The 22,801-nt window shown below is 41.7% G+C and overlaps 1 protein-coding gene and 2 non-coding genes across 6 annotated transcripts in view; 2 read left to right on the forward strand and 1 right to left on the reverse strand.

Moving 5' to 3' along the window:
* Positions 1–22,261, reverse strand: part of ILRUN (inflammation and lipid regulator with UBA-like and NBR1-like domains) — a 113,119-nt gene extending 90,858 nt beyond the window's left edge. For 2 of the 4 annotated variants that reach the window (XM_032253468.1, XM_032253467.1), the window contains exon 1: positions 21,828–22,261. In XM_032253468.1, the coding sequence (XP_032109359.1) occupies positions 21,828–21,985 (158 nt within the window). In that variant the 5' untranslated portion in view covers positions 21,986–22,261. The remainder of the gene's footprint in view (positions 1–21,827) is intronic. The other 2 variants (XM_032253466.1, XM_032253465.1) reach the window with 1 other exon arrangement.
* LOC116533758 lies at positions 6,085–6,186 on the forward strand. Its single transcript, XR_004261437.1, has one exon. It is a non-coding gene; the product is annotated as a small nucleolar RNA U13 (small nucleolar RNA).
* LOC116533759 lies at positions 18,645–18,750 on the forward strand. Its single transcript, XR_004261438.1, has one exon. It is a non-coding gene; the product is annotated as a small nucleolar RNA U13 (small nucleolar RNA).
* Positions 22,262–22,801: the final 540 nt, after the last annotated feature.

Genomic DNA, 22,801 nt, shown 5'->3' on the forward strand with positions numbered 1-22,801 from the left:
AGACAGAGTCTTGCTCTGTCACCAGGCTGGAGTGCAATGGCACAATCTCAGCTCTCTGCAACCTCCGCCTTCCGTGTTCAAGCAATTCTTCTGCCTCAGCCTCCCAAGTAGCTGGGAATACTGGCACGCGCCACCACATCCGGCTAATTTTTGTATGTTTAGTAGAGACAGGATGTTACCATATTGGTCAGGCTGGTCTCAAACTCCTGATCTCATGATCCACCCACCTTCGGCCTCCCAAAGTCAACACTGGGATTACAGACATGAGCCACTGTGCCCGGCCAGGCTGCTATATATTTTAAGCAGAAACAAAGAGCCACAACGCAGCCAGGATTTGATTTAAAATCCTGTTCTTCTGGTGGAAAAAAAAGGCAAAATATTAATCATTGTGAAACATAGGTGGAGGGTCCATAAGGTGTGCACTCGTAGCCTCTCTCTCTACACACACACACAGACACACACACGTACACACACACACAATTTTTTTTTAAAGACAGGGTCTCACTTTGTCATTCATGCTCCAGAGCAGTGGAACCATCTCGGCTCATCGCAGCCTCCACCTCCCAGGCTCAAGTGATCCTCCTGCCTCAGCCTCCCAAGTAGCTGGGACAACAGATGCACACCACCATGCACAGCTAAATATACTTTTATTCAAAATAAAAATTTCAGTACCTATATAAAATACAGCCATCACACACATAAAAGACATAAGACTTCACCAGCAATCAAGGAAACACAAAATAAGAAATACCGTTTATATCAGATAAATCTACCTGGTAAAGATAAAAACATAATTCTCCAAAATCAGGCTTTCTACTGCCTATTAAAATTAATTGGTACATATTTCTTGGAGGCAATCTGGCAATGTTTATCAAGAACCTTCAAAAGGGCATACTTTGACCTGCCAATTCCGCTTCTCAGAATTTGTTCTAAATAAATACAAGAGTTTTATGTCACAATAAAAAAAAGAATTGAAGGCCGGGCTTGGTGGTTCACATCTGTAATCCTAGCACTTTGGGAGGCCGAGGCAGGCGGATCACCTGAGGTCAGAAGTTCAAGACCAGCCCGGCCAACATGGTGAAACCCCGTCTCTACTAAAGATACAAAAAATTAGCCAGGCATGGTGGCACGCACCTGTAATACCAGCTACTCGGGGAGGCTGAGGCAGGAGAATCACTTGAACCCAGGAGGCAGAGGTTGCAGTGAGCCGAGATTACGCCATTGCACTACAGCCTGGGTGACGGGGTGAGGCTCCGTCTCAAAAAAAAAAAAAAAAAAAGAATTGAGAGAGATGAAAAATAATCAAGCAAGTGAACAGATATTATAATAGTGAAAAAAAATCAATAAATGACTAAGTTACAGAATACTCAATGGGATGCTAGGAGTCATGAAAAACAGATATGGAAAGCTAACTATAATATATTTAAGTTAAAAAATAGGCTATATAGCAGTATGTATACATGACTATATTTTAATGTGAAATATATAAAATGCATATGACTAGCTATCTGTATGTATATGAACACAAACTCAAGTTAGTAGCTTTTAGTATTACAAGCAGCTTTACTGTTTTTCGTTGTTGTTGCTCCCCAAGGTATAATCCCATTTATTAAAATCAAAACAGGCTGGTCACTGTGGCTCATGCCTGTAATCCCAGTACTTTGGGATACTGAAGTGGGAGGATTGCTTGCACTAAGGAGTTAGAAGCCAGTCTGGGCAATATGACAAAACCCCATATGTACAAAAAGTAGCCAGGTGTGGTGGCACATGCCTTTAATCCCAGCTACTTTACAGGCTGAGGTCAGAGGATCACTTAAGCCCAGGAGGTTGAGAGGCTGCAGTGAGCTATGATTACACCAGGCTGAGTGACACAGTGAGATCCTATCTTAAAAAAAAAAAGGGTGGGTTAAGGGTTGTGATTACAGGTGTGTACCACCACATCCAGCCTGATAATTTACATATTTAATATTACATAATTTCACATTTTTAATTTTTTTCTTTTTTTTGAAACAGAGTCTTGCTCCGTTGCCCAGGTTGGAGTGTAATGGCGCAATCTCGGCTCACCGAAACCTCCTGAGTTCAAGAAATTCTCTTGACTCAGCCTCCCAAGTAGCTGAGATTACAGGCGCCTGCTACCATGCCCAGCTAATTTTTGTGTTTATTAGTAGAGATGGGGTTTCACCATGTTGGTCAGGCTGGTTTTGAACTCCTTATCTCAGGTGATCCACCCGCCTCAGCCTCCCAAAGCGCTGGGATTACAGGTATGAGCCACTGTGCCCCACCCTAATTTATTTTTATTTTTCAACTTTTATGTTCAGGGTGTATGTACACATGCAGGTTTGTTACATGGGTAAATTACATGTCACTGGAGTTTGGTAAACAAGTGATTTCATCACTCAGAAAGTAAGCATGGTACTACCTGATAGGGCTTCGTTCTGAATTTGCTGGGTTTTTATATCCAGCATTATTACTTTTACAATCAGGTATTAAAAAAAAAGAAATTTCATTTCCCAAAAAGGTAAAGCTCTTCATGGAAAAAAGACAAAGGTGCAAGTTCAGTAAATTCATAAAATAAATACAACAGACCTTTAGAACATGAAAGTACTCATGAGAAATAACAAAACAGGGTGGGAGGAGGGTGAGGATCAGGAAACTACTTGTCAGGTACTATGCTTATTACCTGGGTGACAATCTGTACGCCAAACCCCCATGACATGCAATTTATCCACATAACAAACCTGTACATGTATCTCCAAACCTAAAATAAAAATTGGAAGAAAAAAAAAGAAATGGCTAAATACAAATTAAAATAAGATCACATTTTTTACCTATGAAACTGGAAAAAATATATTATGCGCCACATTGATGAGACTGGTCAAATAGTCACTTGTTATGGTAATGGCAGAAATACAAATGCATCCAATCTTTATGAGGTGTAAGACAGTTTGGCAATTAAGTATTAAGAGCATTAAAAGCCATGTTTATATTTAGCCCAACAATCCTCAGCCCAGCAATCTGATTCTAGGAATAATTCCAGGAATAAATTGTAAGGAAATAGGTATGCAAGTAAAGATTTAACTATAAGAAATGTTCAATACTGAGTTTATATTGAAAAAAATGTTTTAACAATCTAGATATCCAAAAAAGGGCATTAATCACATCTATGTAATAGAATACTATAAAACTTTTGAAGGTAAGTGTTGGATTGTATTTATTAAGACTGGGAAAATGGTTATAAGACATTGTTCAATGAAGAACAGATTACACAACAAGGTATATACTGGGTTAAATAGTACCTTCCCAAAATTTATGTCCATCCAGAACCTCAGAATGTGACCCTATTTGGAAATAGGGTCTTTGCAGATGTAATTAGTTAAGATGAGGTCATATAAGATTAGGGTGGGCCTTAAATCCAATTGACTGGTATCCTTATAAGGAGAAGCAGATTTGGAGACATACATAGGAAAGCCATGTAACTAATAAGGCAGACACCGGAGTGATACAGCTACAAGCCAAGGAAGGTGAAAGATTGGAAGGAACCACCAAAAGCTAAAAAGGTAAGAAGGGATTCTGCCCTAGAAACTTCAGAGGGATTATGGACCTGCTAACACCCTCAATTTGGAATTTGTAGCTTCCCAAACTGTAAGAAAGTTAATTTCTGTAGGTTTAAGCCACCCAGTTTGTGTTATTTCTTATGGCAACACTACAAAATTCACACAATGTGTGAAATACAGTAATCAGAACACAGGCTACATAGGTTTGAATCCCATTTCCACCCATGTGACTTTAGGTCATTTAACCTCTCTGAGCCTCTTTTCCTTTTGTTAAAAAATGAGGATAACAGTATTCATTCCCTACAATTATTGTATTAAATTATATATTAAATATAAATCACTTAAAACAGAATCTAGAATATAGTAAATGCCCCACTTTTATAAAACAAGTGCAGGTACACACACACAAAATATATCATCAGAATACATATATATCAAAAGGTTAACATTTGTATCTCTGGGTCCCATATTTATGGCTTATTTTTGTTTTTTGTTTCTGTTTTATCAATACTTTCTAAATTATGTTTTTTTTTTTTTTTTTTTGAGACAAGAGTCTCGCTGTGTTGCCCAGGCTGGAGTGCAATGGTGTGACCTCAGCTCACTGAAACCTCTGCCTCCTGGGCTCAAGCAATTCTCCTGTCTCAGCCTCCTGAGTAGGTAGGATTATAGGCGCCTGGCTAATTTGTGTATTTTTAGTAGAGATGAGGGTTCACCATGTTGGCCAGGCTGGTCTCAAACTCCTGACCTCAAGTAATCTGCCTTCCTTGGCCTCCCAAAATGCTGGGATTACAAGTGTGAGCCACCGTGCCTGGCCTATTTTTTATTTTTATATCTTTCTATTTTTTTTTAAAACGTTTGCCAATATTCAGATCCTAGCAATGTTTTTTTTCGGAGCAGGAGTGGCAGTTTATTTTAAAAGGCTTTAGAACAGGAAAGAAAGAAAAAGTACACATGGGAGAGACCCAAGCAGGCAACTTGAAGGACAAGTGCTATTTACGTCATAATAAAATACAATTATTTAAAAAATTTAAAAATAAGGCAGAGCTTCCTTGTCATAGTTGAATGCAAGTTCCAACACCCAGCCAGTGGTTTTCACTCTTCTCAAGGCCTGTTATCAAAGTGTTAAAATTTTTTTAAAAAGTAAAAAATAAAATTTATTTTAGAAAATAAACTGCTGACCAGAAAGCACTTTAGAAGCACATCATGTATCAATCAATCATTAGAAGGTGGTTGCTTCATAAGAGGCTGTGAATCACTGACCTCAAGCACAATAATTCAAGTGTGAACCCTCAGAAACGCTTGACAGACCTCAGGCTCAAAACACACTAAAAAAAGCACAACTATTCATTTTAAAACATAGGTTTTTTAAACCTCAGTACATAGTGGGGCTGATCCTCTATATTTGGGAATAAACTGGTCCCCCTCCCAAGCCAAACATTAACTTTGGCAAATGAGAGCACCTTTACTAAATCAATTACCCTTCCAACAAGTGAAAAACATGTTCATCTTCTCTGCACAAGGTGGTTTAACAAGAGTTAAACCCTTTCACTGCGTGTGGTGGCTCATGCCTGAAATCCCAGCACTTTGGGCAGCCACGGCAGGAGAACTGCTTGAGCTCAGGAGTTTCAGACCAGCCTCTGCAACACAGCAAGGCCCTGTCTCATTTTAAAAATAAAAATAAAAATAAAGGTTAAACCTTTCGGTTTTAGTCCTATTGCATTTTGGGTTTCCTGTTCTCTGACAATATCATGTAAATGATATTGTCAGATGAGCTTACTAATAGACAGTTTACTTCTTCACAAAGCAAAACTAAGTTTTGATAAAATTATACATAATTACTGGATAAGAGTTTGTTGCCTAATGAGAAGGGATTTTACTACATATCAAATGACCAAAGTCCACCACTACATTGTTTTTTGTTTGTTTTGTTTGTTTGTTTGAGACGAAGTCTTGCTCTATCGCCCAGGCTGGAGTACAGGGTGCAATCTTGGCTCACAGCAACCTCCACCTCCTGGGTTCAAGCGATTCTCCTGCCTCGGCCTCCAGAGTAGTTGGGATTACATACACCTACCACCACTCCCAGCTAATTTTTGTATTTCTAGCAGAGATGGGGTTTCACCATGTTGACCAGGCTGGTGTCGAACTTCTGACCTCGTGATCTGCCCACCTTGACCTCCTATAGTGCTGGGATTACAGGTGTGAGCCACTGCGCCTGGCCTTGTTTGTTTAAAACAGTCTTGCTCTGTCGCCCAGCCTGGAGTGCAATGAGGCAATCTCAGCTCACTGCAACCTCCATCTCCTGGGCTCAAGTGATCCTTGAATCTCAGCCTCCCAAGTAGCTGGGACTATAGGCACATGCCACTATGACCAGCTAATTTTTGTGTTTTTTGTAGAGATGGGGTCTCCCCATGTTGCCAAGGTTCATCTTCAACTCCTAGACTCATGATCTGCCTGCCTTGGCCTCCTAAAGAGCTGGAATTACAGGCATGAGCCACCACACCCAGACACTGTTAATTTTTTTAAAATATCAATCCTTTTTAGCTCATGAGCATGATGATTGGGTGTTCACACTTATGTGAGATATGTGCCTCCCTCAAACCTTGTTAGACACTGGCACATTATCTCTCTGATGTGAAAAAAAATAAAATTTTTAAAAATCCAGTCAGAGCCACAAAGGGAGACTCCCATCTCTACAAAAAAGTTTAGAAATTCACCAGCCATGGTGGCACACATCTGTAGTCCCAGCTATTTAAGAGGCTGAAGTGGGAAGATTACTGGAGCCCAAGAAGTCAAGGCTGCAGTGAGCTGTGATCGTGCCACTGCACTCCAGTCTAGGTGACAGACCAAAACCCTGTTTCCCCAACAACAAAAAAAAATCAGGACATTTCCCTACAAAAACCTACATTTTTGACTGTGTCTCAACACACACACACACACACACACACACACACACACACACGAGTACATACACACATGTGTGTTTGTGTGTGTGTGTGTATATATGTATACATGACCAGCCTATCTAATACCTTGACAGCTAAATTCAGTTCCCACTCAAACAATGGAGGTATAAGGGCCTTGGTATCCGCTACTCTGAAGAGTAAAAACAATTAACAGCAATAACCATAGCTGTTTAAAAAGTTTATACATATAATTTTACATACACACACATGCACAGACTATTCTGTACAATGGGGCAATCTCAGCTCAGAATATAAGGCACAGAAATTTTCTTTTTTTTTTTTTTTAATAGAGATTGGCCAGGCTGGGCTCGAACTCCTGACCTCGTGATCCACCCGCCTCAGCCTTCCAAAGTGCTGGGATTACAGGTGTGAGCCACTGCGCCCAGCCAATGCACAGAAATTTTCTAAAAGGTCTGAAGAAATTGTTAGCAGTGGCTACATCTGGAAACAGGAGGGATTTATGCTTCTCATATTTAGTACAGAGGTTACAAATGAGTAGCCCAAAGACTAGATTCTGCCTACAGATGTGCTTTATTTGGTCTTCGGTGTTTTAAAAATATTTGAATTAATTGCCAACATTTAAAAATCAAGACATTTTGGTCCGTCACAGTGGCTCATGCCTGTAATCTCAGCACTTTGGGAGGCCAGAGTGGGCAGACTGCTTGAGCCCTTGGAGTTTGAGACCAGCCTGGTCAACATGGCAAGACCCCATCTCTACTAAAAATACAAAAACTTAACCAGGCATGGTGGCATGTGCCTGTGGTCCCAGCTACTTGGGAGGCTGAGGTGGGAGGATCACTTAGAGACCAGGGAGGGGGTATGGGGGTAGGGAGGTTGCAGTGAGCAGTGATCCTGCCAATGTACTCTAGCCTGCATGAAAGAGAGAGACACTGTGCCCTCCCCACAAAAAAACCAACAAAACCAGGACATCTTCTATAAAAACCTGTATTTTTGACTTCTCTTGAAAAAAATAGAAAAATCTACCATTGCCACCCTCCCCATTCTAGTGGGACAACATTTCATTTAAGGCACGTATCAGACATGCTCTTTATAAAGACAAGGCTTTCCAGTTCACACACATTTCAATTGTTGCCCATTTGGCACCTACACATATTTCAGTTTGCAACCCATGTTTAGACTATTCTAAACTATTTGAACTTATTATCCACTTATATGACTTTTTAAAGTTTTTACTCAACGGAAACACAATGGCAATGACCCAAGAGAACTCTAGAGAGCTTACAAAATATTTTTGTCCATTCACATCTAAATAACGAAGTAACATAGGCATACAAAAAAATTAAGCCTTTTCCCCCATCTACACTTACACATTACTTCAACAAATGTTTACTAAGTACCTACTATGTACAAAGCAGTGCATAACAGGATTAGGGAGAAACAAAGGTTGTTGGGGGCACTGTCCTCTTAAAAGTGTGTTTCTGTTCATAATAAACGCTATAAAAAAGGAAACAGTGGAGTTTAAAGAAGAGTATACTACTAAAAACAGAATTACTATGTCAATTTCAGAAAAATAATAGGACTTCTTCAGGTAGAAAGTAAAGAACAGCATTCTAAGCAGGACAAACAAGTTTAAAATTGGGAGAGCAAAAGTTTATGTGGGAATGAGAGGCAGCCTAGTTTGAACAGAGCAGACAAAAGCAGAATATTCAGTAAAAACATATGCCAGGAAAAGCAGAAGTAGGTAAACTGGGACCAGTCTTTGCAGGGTCCTGAACGAATGTCAAGTTAAAGCTTGCTATTCTTTATCTGGTAAGAAGCAAGGCCCTGCTAGAAGTTTCTGAGAAAAGAAGGGCCTAGATTGAAGCTATGATTTAGAAAGATTGATCTATTAGTGGTATGTCCACAAAATAGACTGAAAGGAAGAAAGCCACATGTAGAAAACTGATTTGGACTATGCCTATGTCACTGTTAAACTGGTAACATAATCTGTAAACTAAGGCAGTGGCAGTGGGAATGGAAAAAAAGAGACATTTGGGAAGTATACTGTCAAATCCAGGTGGAAATTAACTGGATTTGGCAAATGAACTGGGGTGTCCAGGAAAGAGAGGGCCTTAAAGGTAACTCAGTTCAAGTCTAATTTCTGGGAAACCACTGGAGGTACAAACAGAACAAGGAAAAGTAAGAAAGAAAAACTAGCTAAGTGAGGAAAAGGACAAATTGATCTTTTATTATTTTTATTATTATTTTTTTTTGAGGCGGAGTTTCGCTCTTGTTGCTTAGGCTGGAGTGCAATGGTGTGATCTCGGCTCACTGCAACCTCCACCTCCCGGATTCAAGTGATTCTCCTGTCTCAGCCTCCCAAGCAGCTGGGATTACAGACATGTACCACAGTGCTCAGCTAATTTTGTGTTTTTAGTAGAGATGGGGTGTCTCCACGTTGGTCAGGCTGGTCTCGAACTCCCGATCTCAGATGATCCGCCCACCTAGGCCTTCCAAAGTGCTGGGATTATAGGCATTAGCCACCGCACCTGGCTACTTTTATTTTTTACTTTTTAAATTTTTTATTTTTTTTAAAGACAGGGTCTTGCTATGTTGCCCAGGCTGGAGTGCAGTGGCTATTCACAGGTATAATGCAACTACTAATCAGCACAGGAGTTTTGACCTGCTCCACTTCCGACCTGGGATGGTTCACTTCTTTTTAGGCAACCTGGTGGTCTCCCACTCCCGGGAGATCACCATATGGATGCCAAACTTAGTACGGACACTTAATCAGCATAGCACACTATAGCCCAGAACTCCTGGGCTCAAGCAGTCCCACCACCTCAGCCTCCCAAGTAGCTGAGACTATAGGTGTGTACCACCAGGCCTGGCAAACTGACCTTTTAAACACATCTAGTTTTGAATGTCAATATAACATTCATAAGTTTTCTGCTCCCACCAGAAAAGCCTGCACAGTTTTTTCTGGCCCAAATTTTAGTGATGGCTGAAGAGAATAAATATGTATTTACTACAAGTTAAGGATATATTTAATACAGAACTAATGAGAAGCTAGTCTCAGAGCAGAAACATCAAAATTAAGCTCCACAGAATGAAGCTGGTCCCCACCTCATGCCATACACAAAAATTAATTATACAAAATGGATATCCATATACAAAATAGACCAACAACCTCAATATAAAGAACCAAAACTAAAAAGCTCAGAAGAAAACAAAGGGATAAATCTTCATGACCTTGGATTTTGTAACGGATTCTTAGAAATGACATCAAAAACACAAATGAAGAAAAAAAGAATTGATATGGACCTCAGCACATTAAAAACATTTGTGCATCAGGCCAGGCGCTGTGGCTCACGCCTGTAATCTCAGCACTTTGGGAGGCCAAGGTGGGTGGATCACGAGGTCAGGAGTTCAAGACCAGCCTGGCCAAGATGGTAAAACACCATCTCTACTAAAAACACAAAAATTAGCCAGGCGCAGTGGCAGGTGCCTGTAATCCCAGCTACTTGGGATGCTGAGGCAGGACAATCGCTTGAACCCAGGGGGCACAGGCTGCAGTAAGCTGACATCACACCGCTGCACTCCAGCCTGGGTGACAGAGTGAGACTCCGTCTCAAAAAAAAAAAAAAAAAAAATTGTACATCAAAGGATGTCAAGAAAGTGAAAAAACAACCTACAGAATGGGAGAAAACAGTGCGACTGATATACCTATAAGGGTTTCATATCCAGAACATATAAAGACTTCTTATAACTAAACGACAAAAAGACAACCCATTTAAAAATGGGCAAAGTCTTTTTGTGCTGACAGTGCTCCAGAAAACATAGTGAACACTCCTAAAAGCCACCAGACTTTCTATAAGATGTATGGCAAACACCAACTCCACAAAGTGACACAGTATAAGAAAGGCAAGGATTCTCTGTATGTCCAGGGAAAGCAGCATTACGACAGGAAATAGAGTGGCTATGGTGGGCAGACTAAGCCAATTTTCCAGAAACAGGTTAAAATTATAAAGAAGATTGTGCTGAGGCTAGAATGCATTGAATTCAACTGCAGATGTAAAAAAAAAAAAAAAAAAATGCTAGCTTTAAGACATACAAGCATTTTGAACTAGGAGGAGATAAGACAAGAAAGGGTCAAGTGATCCAGTTCTAAATGTCATCTTTTATTTTATTATGAAGACAATAAAATCCTGAGGTTAACTTCCCTTCATCTGGTTGCTATTGGTCTTTTGGGAGGAAATCAACTAGAGCCATCAATAAAATTCCTCTTGGGGGGAAAAAAGAAAATGGACAAAGGATTTAAATGGGTATTTCTCCAAAGAAGATACACAAATGGCCAACAAGCACATAAAAATATGTTCACATAATTAATTAGAAAAATGAGAATCAAAATCATAATAAGGTACCAATCCTTATCCACAAGGATGGCTATAGTTTTAAAAAGAAAAATATTCCATTAAACTGGAAGTTTAAAAAAATAAAAAAGAAAAATAATGAGTGTTGGCAAGGATGTGGAGCAGTTCATACATTGAGGTTGGGAATGTAAAATGATTCAGCCACTGTGAAAAACAGTTTGGTGATTCCTCAAAAACAGAATGACCATATGACCCAAAAATTCCATTCCTAAGATACATACCCAAAGGAACTAAAAAAAGGTACTCAAACAAATACAGGTACAGGTACACACACATATGCAAAATGCTACTCAGAAGAGTCAAAAGATTACACCTGTGAATAGCCACTGCACTATTATATGAATAGATAAAACAAATTGTGATATGTAAATACAATGGACTATTTAGTCATAAAAAAAAAAAAGAGTGAGGCCAGGGGTCGGGGGTAGCTCACACCTGTAATCCCAGAGCCAGTACAGGTAGATCCCTTATAGGATCTATAGATCCTATAAGGGATCTATCTGCTTGTTTGCAGGAGTTCGAAACAAGTCTGGTCAACATGGCAAAATCCTGTCTGTACAAAAAATACAAAACCTGGCTCGGCATGGTGGCACATGCCTATTGCCAGCTACTTGGGAGACTGAGGTGGGAGGATGCATTGAGCCCAGGAGGTCAAAGCTGCCGTTAGCCATGGAAGCACTAGTGCACTCCAGCCTAGGCAACAGAATGAGACTCTGCCTCAAAAACAACAACAACAAAAAAAAAAACAAAAACAAAGTACTGATATTACAACATGGATGAACCCTGAAAACATTATGCTAAATGAAAGATGCCATGGCAAGAAACTTATAGGCTTCACTAAAAGAAAAAAGGCTGGACACAGTGGCTCACGCCTGTAATCCCAGCACTTTGGGAGGCCAAGGCAGGCGGATCACTTGAGGTCAGGAGTTTGAGACCAGCCTGGTCAACATGGCAAAACCCTGCCTCTACAAAAAATACAAAAATTAGCCAGGTATGATCTTGTGCCCCTGTAATTCCAGCTACTTGGGAGGCTGAGGCAGGAGAATCACTTGAACCCAGAGGCGGACGTTGTAGTGAGCCGAGATCGCACCACTGCACTCCAGCCTGGGCAACAACAACAACAACAAAAAGATGCAGACACAAAAGAACAAATATTGTACAATTCTATTTATATGAAATATCCAGAAGAGGCACATACATAGAGACAGAACTCAGAATCCTGTTGCCAATGGCTGAGGAGAGAACAGTCCTTTACACCTGCTTAATGGGTGTAAAGTTTCATTCTGGGGTTACGAAAAAGTTTGGAAACAACAGACAAGTGGTGGTTGCATGACACTGTGAATGTGCTGACCACCACTGAGTTTGTTCACTTTAAAACAATTAATTTTGCCAGGCACAGTCTGCATACATGCAGTCCCAACTACTCAGGTGGCTGAGGTGGGAGAATCACTTGAGCCTCGGAGTTCAAGGCTGTAGTGTGCTACATGATCATGCCTGTAAATAACCACTGCACTCCAGCCGGGACAACATAGTGAGAATTCGTCTCTAAAAATATTAAAATTAGGCCAGGTGTGGTGGCTCACACCTGTAATCCCAGCACTTTGGGAAGCCAAGATGGGCAGATCCCGAGATCAGGAATTCAAGACCAGCCTGGCCAATATGGTTAAACCCCATCTTTACTAATAATACAAAAATTAGCAGCACATGGTGGCACACGCCTGTAGTTCCACCTACTCGGGAGACTGAGGCAGAAGAATCGCTTCAACCTGGGAGGTGGAGGTTGCAATGAGCTGAGATCGCGCCACCGCACTCCAGCCTGGGTGACAAATCGAATCTCCGTCTCAAAAAAAACAAAAAATTAAAAGTAAACAAAAATAAACTAGTTAATTTTACGTGGTATCAATTTCACAATTTTATTTTTAAAATCAACAATTTCCAAAAAAAAAATAAAAATGAGCTCCATATCTTGTAATGCCTTTATCTCATTAATCACATTCTAGCAAAGTCAATCTTCTATATGGCCCCTGCTCCACTGGCTCTTCCTTGGTTTCACCTAGAAAATACCTTCTGACTACAATATGGTACTTTTCCATCAATTCTAATCCCCCAGCCATTTCAAAACTCAACTTCTTTTTTTTTTTTTTTTTTTGAGATAGGGTCTCGCTCTATTGCCCAAGCTGTAGTGCAGTGGTGTGATCTCAGTTCACTACAACCTCTGCCCCCTGGGTTCAAGCAATTCTCCTGCCTCGGCCTCCCAAGTAGCTGGGATTACAGGTGCGCACCCCCATGCCTGGCTAATTTTTTGTGTATTTTAGTAAAGATAGGGTTTCACCATTTAGGCCAGGCAAGTCTCAAATTCCTTGCCTCAAGTAATCTGCCCACTTTGGCCTCCCAAAATGCTGAGATTACAGAAAACTTAACTTATAAACAACTTGCCCATAGCTGGCATGCAATCCTTGTGATCTATTCAATTCAGTCCACTCCTATCTGTTCTGAAAGTTTACTGTTAATTCAGAATTAGAATAGGAATGTTTCTTCTTATTATCCTGTAACTTTTCTCTGATAGTTTCAGGTGAGTTTCCTATTAGAAAAGAAAATTATGATAGGGGATGTTCTCTGCTAGGGATCTAATCAAAATACATTTGTTTAAATACTGCCTAGTTGATGGTTTTTGCTATCACGTACCAGATGAATTTTGTGTGTGGGAAATGGGAAACGGAGGTGGTAAAGAAACCACCTCTGCCCACTCTGGCTATAACAGTGATTAGTTCAGACATGATCTATGCTCAGAAATGCAAGTCCTGCAGTAACAGCACAGTAAAAAAACACTTTCTGCAGGATAGCAACATACTTTTTACTGTGTTCCTTTAAAACTAAAATGAACCTGGATGCTCTATTTGTAAACTATTTTACATTATACCAAGAGTCCCAATTTGCATGTACCAAAAAAAAAAAAAAGACCAAAAAAAGTGGAAAATAATCCCAGCGCTTTGGGATGCTGAGGCAGATGGACTGCTTAAGGCCAGGAGTTCAAGCCCAGCCTGGGCAACATGAGACCCCTGTCTCCACAAAACTAAATAAAGTAGCCAGGCAGGGGTAGCACAGACCTGCAGTCCCAGCTATTCCAAAGCTGAGGTGGGAGGATTATGTGACCCCAGGAGTTTGAGTTTACCATGAACTAAGATCACCACTGCACTGCACTCCAGCCTAGGCCACAGGGCAAGACCCAGTCTCTTAAAAAAAAAAAAAAAAAAAAAAAAAAAAAAAAGGCTAGGCATGGTGGCTCATGCCTGTAATCCCAACACTTTGGGAAGCCAAGGTGGGAGGATTACTGGAGCTCAGGAGTTCAAGACCAGCCTGGCCAACATAGTGAGACCTTATCTCTTTAAAAAATAAACAAACAAAAAATTGCAGCCTGGGGAACATAGGGAAGTCGAGTCTCTACAAAAATTTTTTTTTAAAAATTAGCAGGGCAGGATGGTGTATGCCTGTGGTTCCAGCTACTTGGGAGGTTGAGGTGGGAGGACCACTTTTGCCCCAGAAATCCAGGCTGCAGTGAACTGACTGCACCACTGTGCTCCAGTCTGGGCAACAGAATGAGACCCTGTCTCAAAATAAACAAATAGGACAGGCATGGTAGTTCACACCTATAATCCCAGCACTTTGGGAGGCCAAGGTGGGCGGATCATCTGAGGTCAGAAGTTCGAGACCAGCTTGGCCAACGTGGCAAGACCCATCTCTATAAAAAATACAAAAATTAGCTGGGCATGATGATGTGCGCCTATAATCACAGCTACTCAGGAGGCTGAGACAGGAGAACTGCTTGAACCCAGGAGGCGGAGGCTGCAGTGAGCCGAGATCCCACCACTGCACTCCAGCCTGGGCAACAGAGCGAGACTCTGTCTCAAAAAAAAATTAAATAAATAAATAAATGAAAAGAATGTCCAAAGAACTCTCAACCTTTTTAAAAATGCAATAGAGTAAATAATACTCTATTGCTGTTATGCAACCCTTACCCTCTTCCTGAAACTACTGTTTGACACACATTTATTTAAGAAAACAGCAAGTCTTAAGAAAAAAATAAAGAAAATAGCAAGTCTTATCTCTATCATAAAGGAACTTTTTCCTAGATTCATACATATAAACTACAGAGTAGATGAGAAACTCATTTAACATGGGTGACTGAGAAATGGATTAACAGGCAAAGAAGGCACTGTGTGATCAGATAAGAGTAACAACTGATTTTCACATCTAGATTCTAATTTCATTTCATTGATTTGTGATTATATCTTTACCTAGTAGGGTGTTTCTGACAATGTTGAGAAAGTTAATAGGACATTATATTTTACAGAAATATTTTTCCCAAGTTACTTTTCTAGAAAACATCAGTTCCATCCACAGTGGATGAAGTAGAATTCCAAAACATACACACTGCTCCCTGAAATACCTGCAGGCAACCTAGACTGTTGCAATACCAAAACTGCATAGCACTAGCCTAATAGGAGGTAAAGAAACATTGTCTATATGCTATTAAAAGATATTTTATCTATTGTTATACTGAGAAATAAGGCCAGTACTAAACCCTAAGTTAGTCCTATAAAAATCTACAAGAGCTGACTCCTGTCACTAATGCTAAAGAACAACTCACAATGAACACCTAATGTAACATTGAACTGTATGCTTTAAACTGATTAAAATGTAGGCCAGGCATGGTGGCTCACGCCTGTAATACCAGCACTTTGGGAGACCGAGGCAGGCAGATCACCTGAGGTCAGGAGTCCAAGATCAGCCAGGCTAATATGATGAAACCCCATCTGTACTAATAATACAAAAATTAGCCAGGCGTGGTGGCACACAGCTGTAACCCCAGCTATTTGGGAGGCTGAGGCACAAGAATCACTTGAACCTAGGAGGCGGAGGTTGCAGTGAGCCGAGATCGTGCCACAGCACTCCAGTTTGGGTGACAGAGTGAAACTGTGTCTCAAAAAATACATTAAGAATAAACAAATTGATTAAAAAGGTAAACTTTGTGCTTTAGGAGGCTGAGGAAAGCAGGAAAAAAAGAGAAAAAATAAAAAAGGTAAACTTTGTTATGTATATTTTACCACAATTTTTTTTTTTTTTTTTATGGAGTTTCGCTCTTGTTGCCCAGGCTGAAGTGCAATAATGCAATCTTGGCTTACCGCAACTTCTGTCCCCCCAGGTTCAAGCGATTCTCCTGCCTCAACCTCCTGAGTAGCTGGGATTACAGGCAGGTACCATCACACCCAGCTAATTTTGTATTTTTAGTAGAGACAGGGTTTCTCCATGTTGGTCAGGCTGGTCTCAAACTCTCGACCTCAGGTGATCCGCCCACCTCGGCCTCCCAAAGTGCTAGGATTACAGGTGTGAGCCACTGCGCCCAGCCTACCACAAATGTTTAAAAAGTGACGTAAGCTCGCCTCTGAATTTTTTCCCATGGGAAAAAAAAAAACCAATTAGACTACATTAAAAAAACATGAACCCATTAAATTGAACATGTTTAAATTTTACATAGTTAAAAGCTTTTAGTAATTTCAAAAAAGTTTTCTGACCTCTTAACAGAGTGTTTATTAGATATCCTCCACATCCAAGGAGGACATACACAAATGAAAAAGGCTTAAATTGGGGGGTGGAGGAAAAAATAAAAAAAGAAAAAGAAAAAGGCTTAAATTGTAGCAAGGAAGGTTTAGTTTTAACGTAATTCTAACCAGAAAGTAATTAAACCTTATAATAAGGTATCATGCAAATCTCTGCCCTTAGGGATACAAGAATAGGACAGATGGCTATCTTAGAAGGGCTGGATACAATTCTGTAGGAAAAGTTGGAATAAACTAGAGAATCTCTTAAGCCAGTTTCCAGTTTTAGAATTTAGTTTTAGAATATAGAAGTTCTATATTCACAGCCCAATAGTACCTCTAAAAGACATTCCACTTATAGAACACTGCAGATATTAATCTACAAGTCATTTCAATTTGGCTTTAGATACTAGGTTTGCTTTCACCATACCATTTATTCACTTTACATACTTAGGAACTGAAAACTGACGTACTTTTGTTAACAGGCAGTTCCATCAATCTCCAGGCTTCCCTATAAATGCTACAAACATGCTCAACTGAAAACAATATTTGGTTCTAAATTTAACAAACAGAGGCCAGGTATGGTGGCTCACGCCTGAAATCCCAGCAGTTCGGGAGGCCAAAGTGGGTGGATCATTTCAGGTCAGGAGTTCAAGACCAGCCTGGCCAACATGGTGAAACCCCATCTCTACTAAAAACATAAAAATTAGCCAGGCGTGGTGGCGGGCATCCATAGTCCCAGCTATTTGGGAGGCTGAGGCAGGAGAATCGCTTGAACCCAGGAGGCAGAGGTTGCAGTGAGCCGAGATCGCACCACTGCCCTCCAGCCTGGACTCTGTCTCAAAAAAAAAAAAAAAAAAAGAAATAAAGAAATATCTACACAATTTTGTCAACCTAAGACCAAAAAAATCTGTGTTAACAGGGTAGAAGACTTACAAAGCCAAAACATTCCATTTAGTCAGTGTTTCAACAATGACAAAATAAATTCTTACTTTTGATCACAAAAGCGTAATTTTTCTAACTCAGATTTTATTTTTATTTTATTTCTGAGACAGGGTCTCACTCTGTTGCCCAGGCAGAAGGGCAGTGGCACAATCACTGCTCCCTGCAGCCTTCACCTCCCAGGCTCAATTGATCCTCCCACCTTGGCCTCCCACTTAGGCGGGACTACAGGTGAGCACCACCACACCCAGCTAATTTTTTTATTTTTGTAGAGATGGAGGTCTCACTATCTTGTCTATGCTGGTCTCAAACTTCTGCATTCAAGCAAACCTACTGCCTTCACCTCCCAAAGTGCTGGGATTACAGGCATGAACTACTGCACTCAGATACATTTAATTTTAGAAGACTCAGGGACTTCACTTTTCAATAATGATTTTTAATTTACTATATTATTTTTAGTAAACACACGACAACTGAATGGTATTTATTATAACCCAAAGGAGGCACTTATGAAGTCACAGGAAGATTAATCATCTTCAAATCAACCCGTTAACCATTAGAGCAAGTTGAGAGATTTTTTTTGCCAACCTATATTAGGACTATGTCAACAGTTGCCCAGTTAGAAATTAAACGATGCTTAAAACAACCCATGTCTAGACTTTAAATTTTTACTTGAGCAACACACACAAATACTGTGATCAAGTATGCATGCATGCACATTATGTGTATGTGTATTTACCTGGATTTTATTAATTATGATGAATGTTTGTTTAAAAAAAAAAAAAATCATGGGGCACAATGGATCACGCCTATAATCCCAACACACTGGAAGGCCGAGGTGGGCAGATTACAAGGTCAGGAGTTCAAGACCAGCCTGGGCAGCATGGTGAAACCCTGTCTCTACTAAAAACACAAAAATTAGCAGGGCATGGTGGCACATGCCTGTGATCCTAGCTACTCAGGAGCCTGAGGCAGGAGAATTGCTTGAACCCTGAAGTCAGAGATTACAGTGAGCTGAGATCACGCCACTGCACTCCAGCCTGGGGCACAGAGACTCCATCTCAGAAAAAAAAGAAAGAAAGAAAAAATCTTGGCTGGACACAGCGGCTCACTTCTGTAATCCTAACACTTTGGGAAGGCAGGATTGAGCCTAAGAGTTCAAGGCTAGGTCTGGAAACACAGTGAGACCCCATCTCTAAAAAAATTTTTAAATTGATCGTTTTGTTATTCATATGCGTGATGACTGCGTGTTCACATGCATGTGTGAAATGTACCAACCTTGAATCTTGTTATATAACATGTGCACATTACCCATCTGACATGAGAAAAAAAAATTGAATTAAATAAAAAGTAAAAAATAAAAAAAATTAGCCAGTCATGATGGGATGCATCTGTAATCCCAGCTACTCAAGAGGCTGAGGTGGAAGAATTGCTTGAGTCTGGGAGGTCAAGGCTGTAGTGAGCCATGTTTGTGCCACTGCACTCCAGTCTGGGCGACAGAACAAGATCCTGTCTCAAAAAATAAAATAAAATAAAAATCTGTTAAGATGAATTAGGTAAACATAGGAATCAAAAAATACAGTAATGGATTATGGCACTAACTATCTTTCATAAGAAAGAAAAAGGTGGAAAGCCTTCCTACTTTTAGTTCACAGATGATTTTTCATTTTATAATCAAAGAAAATAAAGAACATGCCTTATAAAAATAAGGTAATGTGACTTAAAGTTGAATTATCACTTAACTGCATGGATTTCTAAGAAGCTACCGACTTCCAACTTTTCAATTTCTCTAAAACCAGAACATATTTTCTTTTGCTTCTTTTTTCTCTCAGAGTCTCACTCTGTTGCCCAGGCTGGAGTGCAGTGGCATGATCACAGCTCACTACAGCCTCAACCTCCAGGGCTCAAAAGACCCTCCTACCTCAGGCTCCCAGGTAACTGGGACTACAGGCATGTACCACCACACCTGGCCCAGCACACATTTTCTTAATGGCTCACTCCTTTGCTCATAAATGTAACCTGTTTTATACAGAAATAACATGTCATCAATATATATGCTATTCCATGAATTTTAGCTTAATTGTGTTTTATTTAAAAACTCAAATAGAACTTTTATAATCGAACTATATTTAAAAATTTTTTTTTGGAGACAGCATCTCACCACTCTTGTCACTCAGGCTAGAGTGCAATGTCGCGATCTCAGCTCACTGCAGCCAGGGTGATCCTCCCACCTCAGCCTCCAGAGTAGCTGGAACTACAGACACACACCACTATGCCCAGCTCGTTTTGTTGCATTTTTTTGGTAGAGACAAGATTTCACTATGTCACCCAGGCTGGTCTCGAACTCCTGGACTCAAGTGATCCTCCTGTCTTGGCCTCCCAAAGTGCTGGGATTACAGGCGTGCAGCCTTTTATTTTTTTTCTTATCACACTGGGCCTCACCTATTCACTTTCCACAACACCTAAGAAAAATCTTAAACATTAAATACACACCTCAAACATATAAAATTCATTACACAGGTTTTGTAGCCATAATAATTGTACTAATAAAGACTGACTCTAAAGAGCTTATTAGGGCAGTGTTTAAATGGTCCAATTCACAAGAGGTGGGGAGAAATAATGATCCTCTCCTACCAAACTGGCAGCAACAATATGCCAAGTTTCCTATGCTGAACTAGTGTAAACAAGGAAGAAAAAGAGCCGGAGGTGGGAAGCAGTCAGGCAAGAGAACAACTCTCTTCAAGATATAACTTTACTTCTAAATTTCAACAGAGTAATAGCTCTTCTCAGTGTGTTCAATAACCCATTTCTGACTAAATACCACACGTTAGTTGTCAGAAAGCTACAACAGGCTACATTCCATGCCTGAGATCATCAGACATAACAGATACAAGTGGAGATCACAAATGACTAATTATAAAGGTTATCGCTTTCATCCAGTCAGAGTTTTCTAAACATCTAGAAATTTAAACCCGCACTTGCTATAATAATTGACGTTAGAAATAAAATAGGACCCATCAAAGATGATGCACAGAAAAAAAAAATTTACACATCACCTTTGGTGCAGCCATGGCTACAAGGCTCCTACTAATAGATGAGCGTCATTCAGGATAGAGTTAGGTTAGGAGTGGGATAAAAAGTCGGCTTACAGCCTCTTTTCCAGTGTTGCTTGAGGCAGTCAGTGGACATGGAATAAAAGAGAGGTTGGCTGTGCAAGTGATGCCAAAAGAAACAAGATTCCACATGTCAGGAGACTGAATGCCCAACAGAGCAAAGGGCACTCAACCTTTAGCCTTTTGCCCAAAGAAATATTAGTTGCTTCACCTGAAATCCTTTCAAAGGAAGTCTAATTGCCTCCACTCCAACTCTGCCTCTGAGTAAACGCAACAACCTCTACTCAGAGTATAAGAGGAAGCCTTGCTTATCAACAACAGCAAGTGCTACTATCAAAGCCAAGAAACACTCCTTTAAGTCGGATAGTCTTCTGCCCCAATTCAGTCTTCTACAAGGTGAAGCCAAAAATACTTGGCTCCCAACCTAAGTTCTCCATTTTCTCAAACATCTGTCAACTTAGTTTCCTTTCAGATAAGCCCCTCTCCATTCGCAGCATTCTGGAGAAACCCCTGTTAGGAGTCCTGTCCCTTCAGAAAGTTTCCTCTCCCTAGATCATCTCATTTCCCCCACTTTTCCTAAAGTGGTTCCCAGTCCCTGTCCCAAGTCTAACACTCCGGGTCCTCCAAGTGTCGATTTACTAGTAGATCCTACTCCTCCCTGGCATAACTCTTAAGAAAGTCATCTCCCTCACCGTACTCCCTTGTCTTCCCCCATAATATCACCCCCTTTTCCCTAAGTATCCTCAGATGGAAAGAGACAGACACACAAATTAATCTGTTCTCAGCTCCTAACTCCCAAGCCTCTCCCGTGCTCAGGTTCTTCCACAGTACCTAATCCTTCCCTATAGTTTTCTTCCAATCCTGGCATCCTCAGCCCCTCGCTCCAAACCCCAATCTTTTTTCCCACTCCCCAAATCCAGATCTCCTGTGCTTTTTACTCTCGGCCAACACCAAAAGCCTTTCCCTCCCAAGTCTACCCACTATGCCTCGATGCCCAAGTCTTTTCCCCTCATCCCATGTCCCTCAGCCACTAATACTCGAAAAACCTCAGGAACTTGCCCCACCATCTCCCTTCTACCTCCGTGGCCCCTAACTCTCCTCTAGCCCTGCTCAGCCCTCACATTCTCCCTTGCCCTCCGGGCTCTCCCACTAGTCTTCCCCGTCCCAAGAAGAGGTACCCCTTAGTACCCGCCTGGCCCGCCCTGCTGCTGAGCTCGGGTGTCCCTTCCCTTCCCGTCGGGGCCCCGAGGCCGCTGCCAGCACTGGCACCGCGGGGCCGGCTCACCAGTTGGTCATGTCCAGGAAGAAGGCGCAACCGGCAGGGTTAAGCTGGAAGCCGAGCAGCCGCTGGAACTCTGAGATGAGCACGTCCTTGTCCGTGGTGCCCAGGCAGCTGAACTTCTGCATCAGCTCCGGGTCCAGGTCCACGTCCATGCCCTCCATGGCGGGGGCCGGACACCCGCTTCCCCGCCTCCTCACAACCGAGCCGCCGCCGCCGAGCCGCCGCCGCCGCGCCGCCGGGCCCGGGGACCGGGAGGGGGCCCGCTGCTAGCTAGAGTCGTGACCCCGCTCCTCTGAGGTAGGCCCCGGGCCTCTCACAGTCTCATAGGGGTAAACTCACTCTGCCACTCACTCACTCTCCCCCCCACCCACCCCCCCCAACTCGCCGCCTCCGCCGCCTCTCGCCTCTAGCCACTCCACCGCCTCCGCCTCCTCCCGCGCCGCGCCCACTGCGCAAGCGTCGCAAGCCTAGGCCCCGCCCCTTCCTCTCCTGGAGGCCCGCCCCTTAGTGTCGTCACAAACCCGTGACGTCCCCGCGTGACCTCACCGCTGCGGGCCAGGGGGCAGAAAGTGGGAAGGTGGAAAGTTTCGGGTCCAGTAGTTGTGGGGAGGCTTCTGGCCAGACCCTTACTCCACCCCTTCCCCACCCTCAAGGAGAGCAGTTAAAGATGGGTTGCGGGAGAAGCTCAGGGATTTTCGTTTATGAGAAGTCTACCATTTTGCAGGTGAGGAAACTGAAGTCCCGGGAGAGGCAGAGATAGTGGCAAGGTCAAGTAGCAAAGTGCACTCTGGACTCAGCTCTGCCAGCCAGGAGTCTGCCACTCGCGCTTGAAGGACGTTTTTGAAGAGCCGCTTTCCCAGAGGGATGCTGCTTTAAAGCCTTGATTCCCAGGCACTCTTTGATATTACTACAGCTTATCCGTGCTGTTTGTGTTATGCAACGGTGGCATCGCAGAAAAAAAGGTCTAGATACAAACA

Source organism: Sapajus apella, unplaced genomic scaffold, assembly GCF_009761245.1.
Source record: "Sapajus apella isolate SASKATOON/1434 unplaced genomic scaffold, GSC_monkey_1.0 scaffold83, whole genome shotgun sequence".
Lineage (NCBI taxonomy): Eukaryota > Metazoa > Chordata > Mammalia > Primates > Cebidae > Sapajus > Sapajus apella.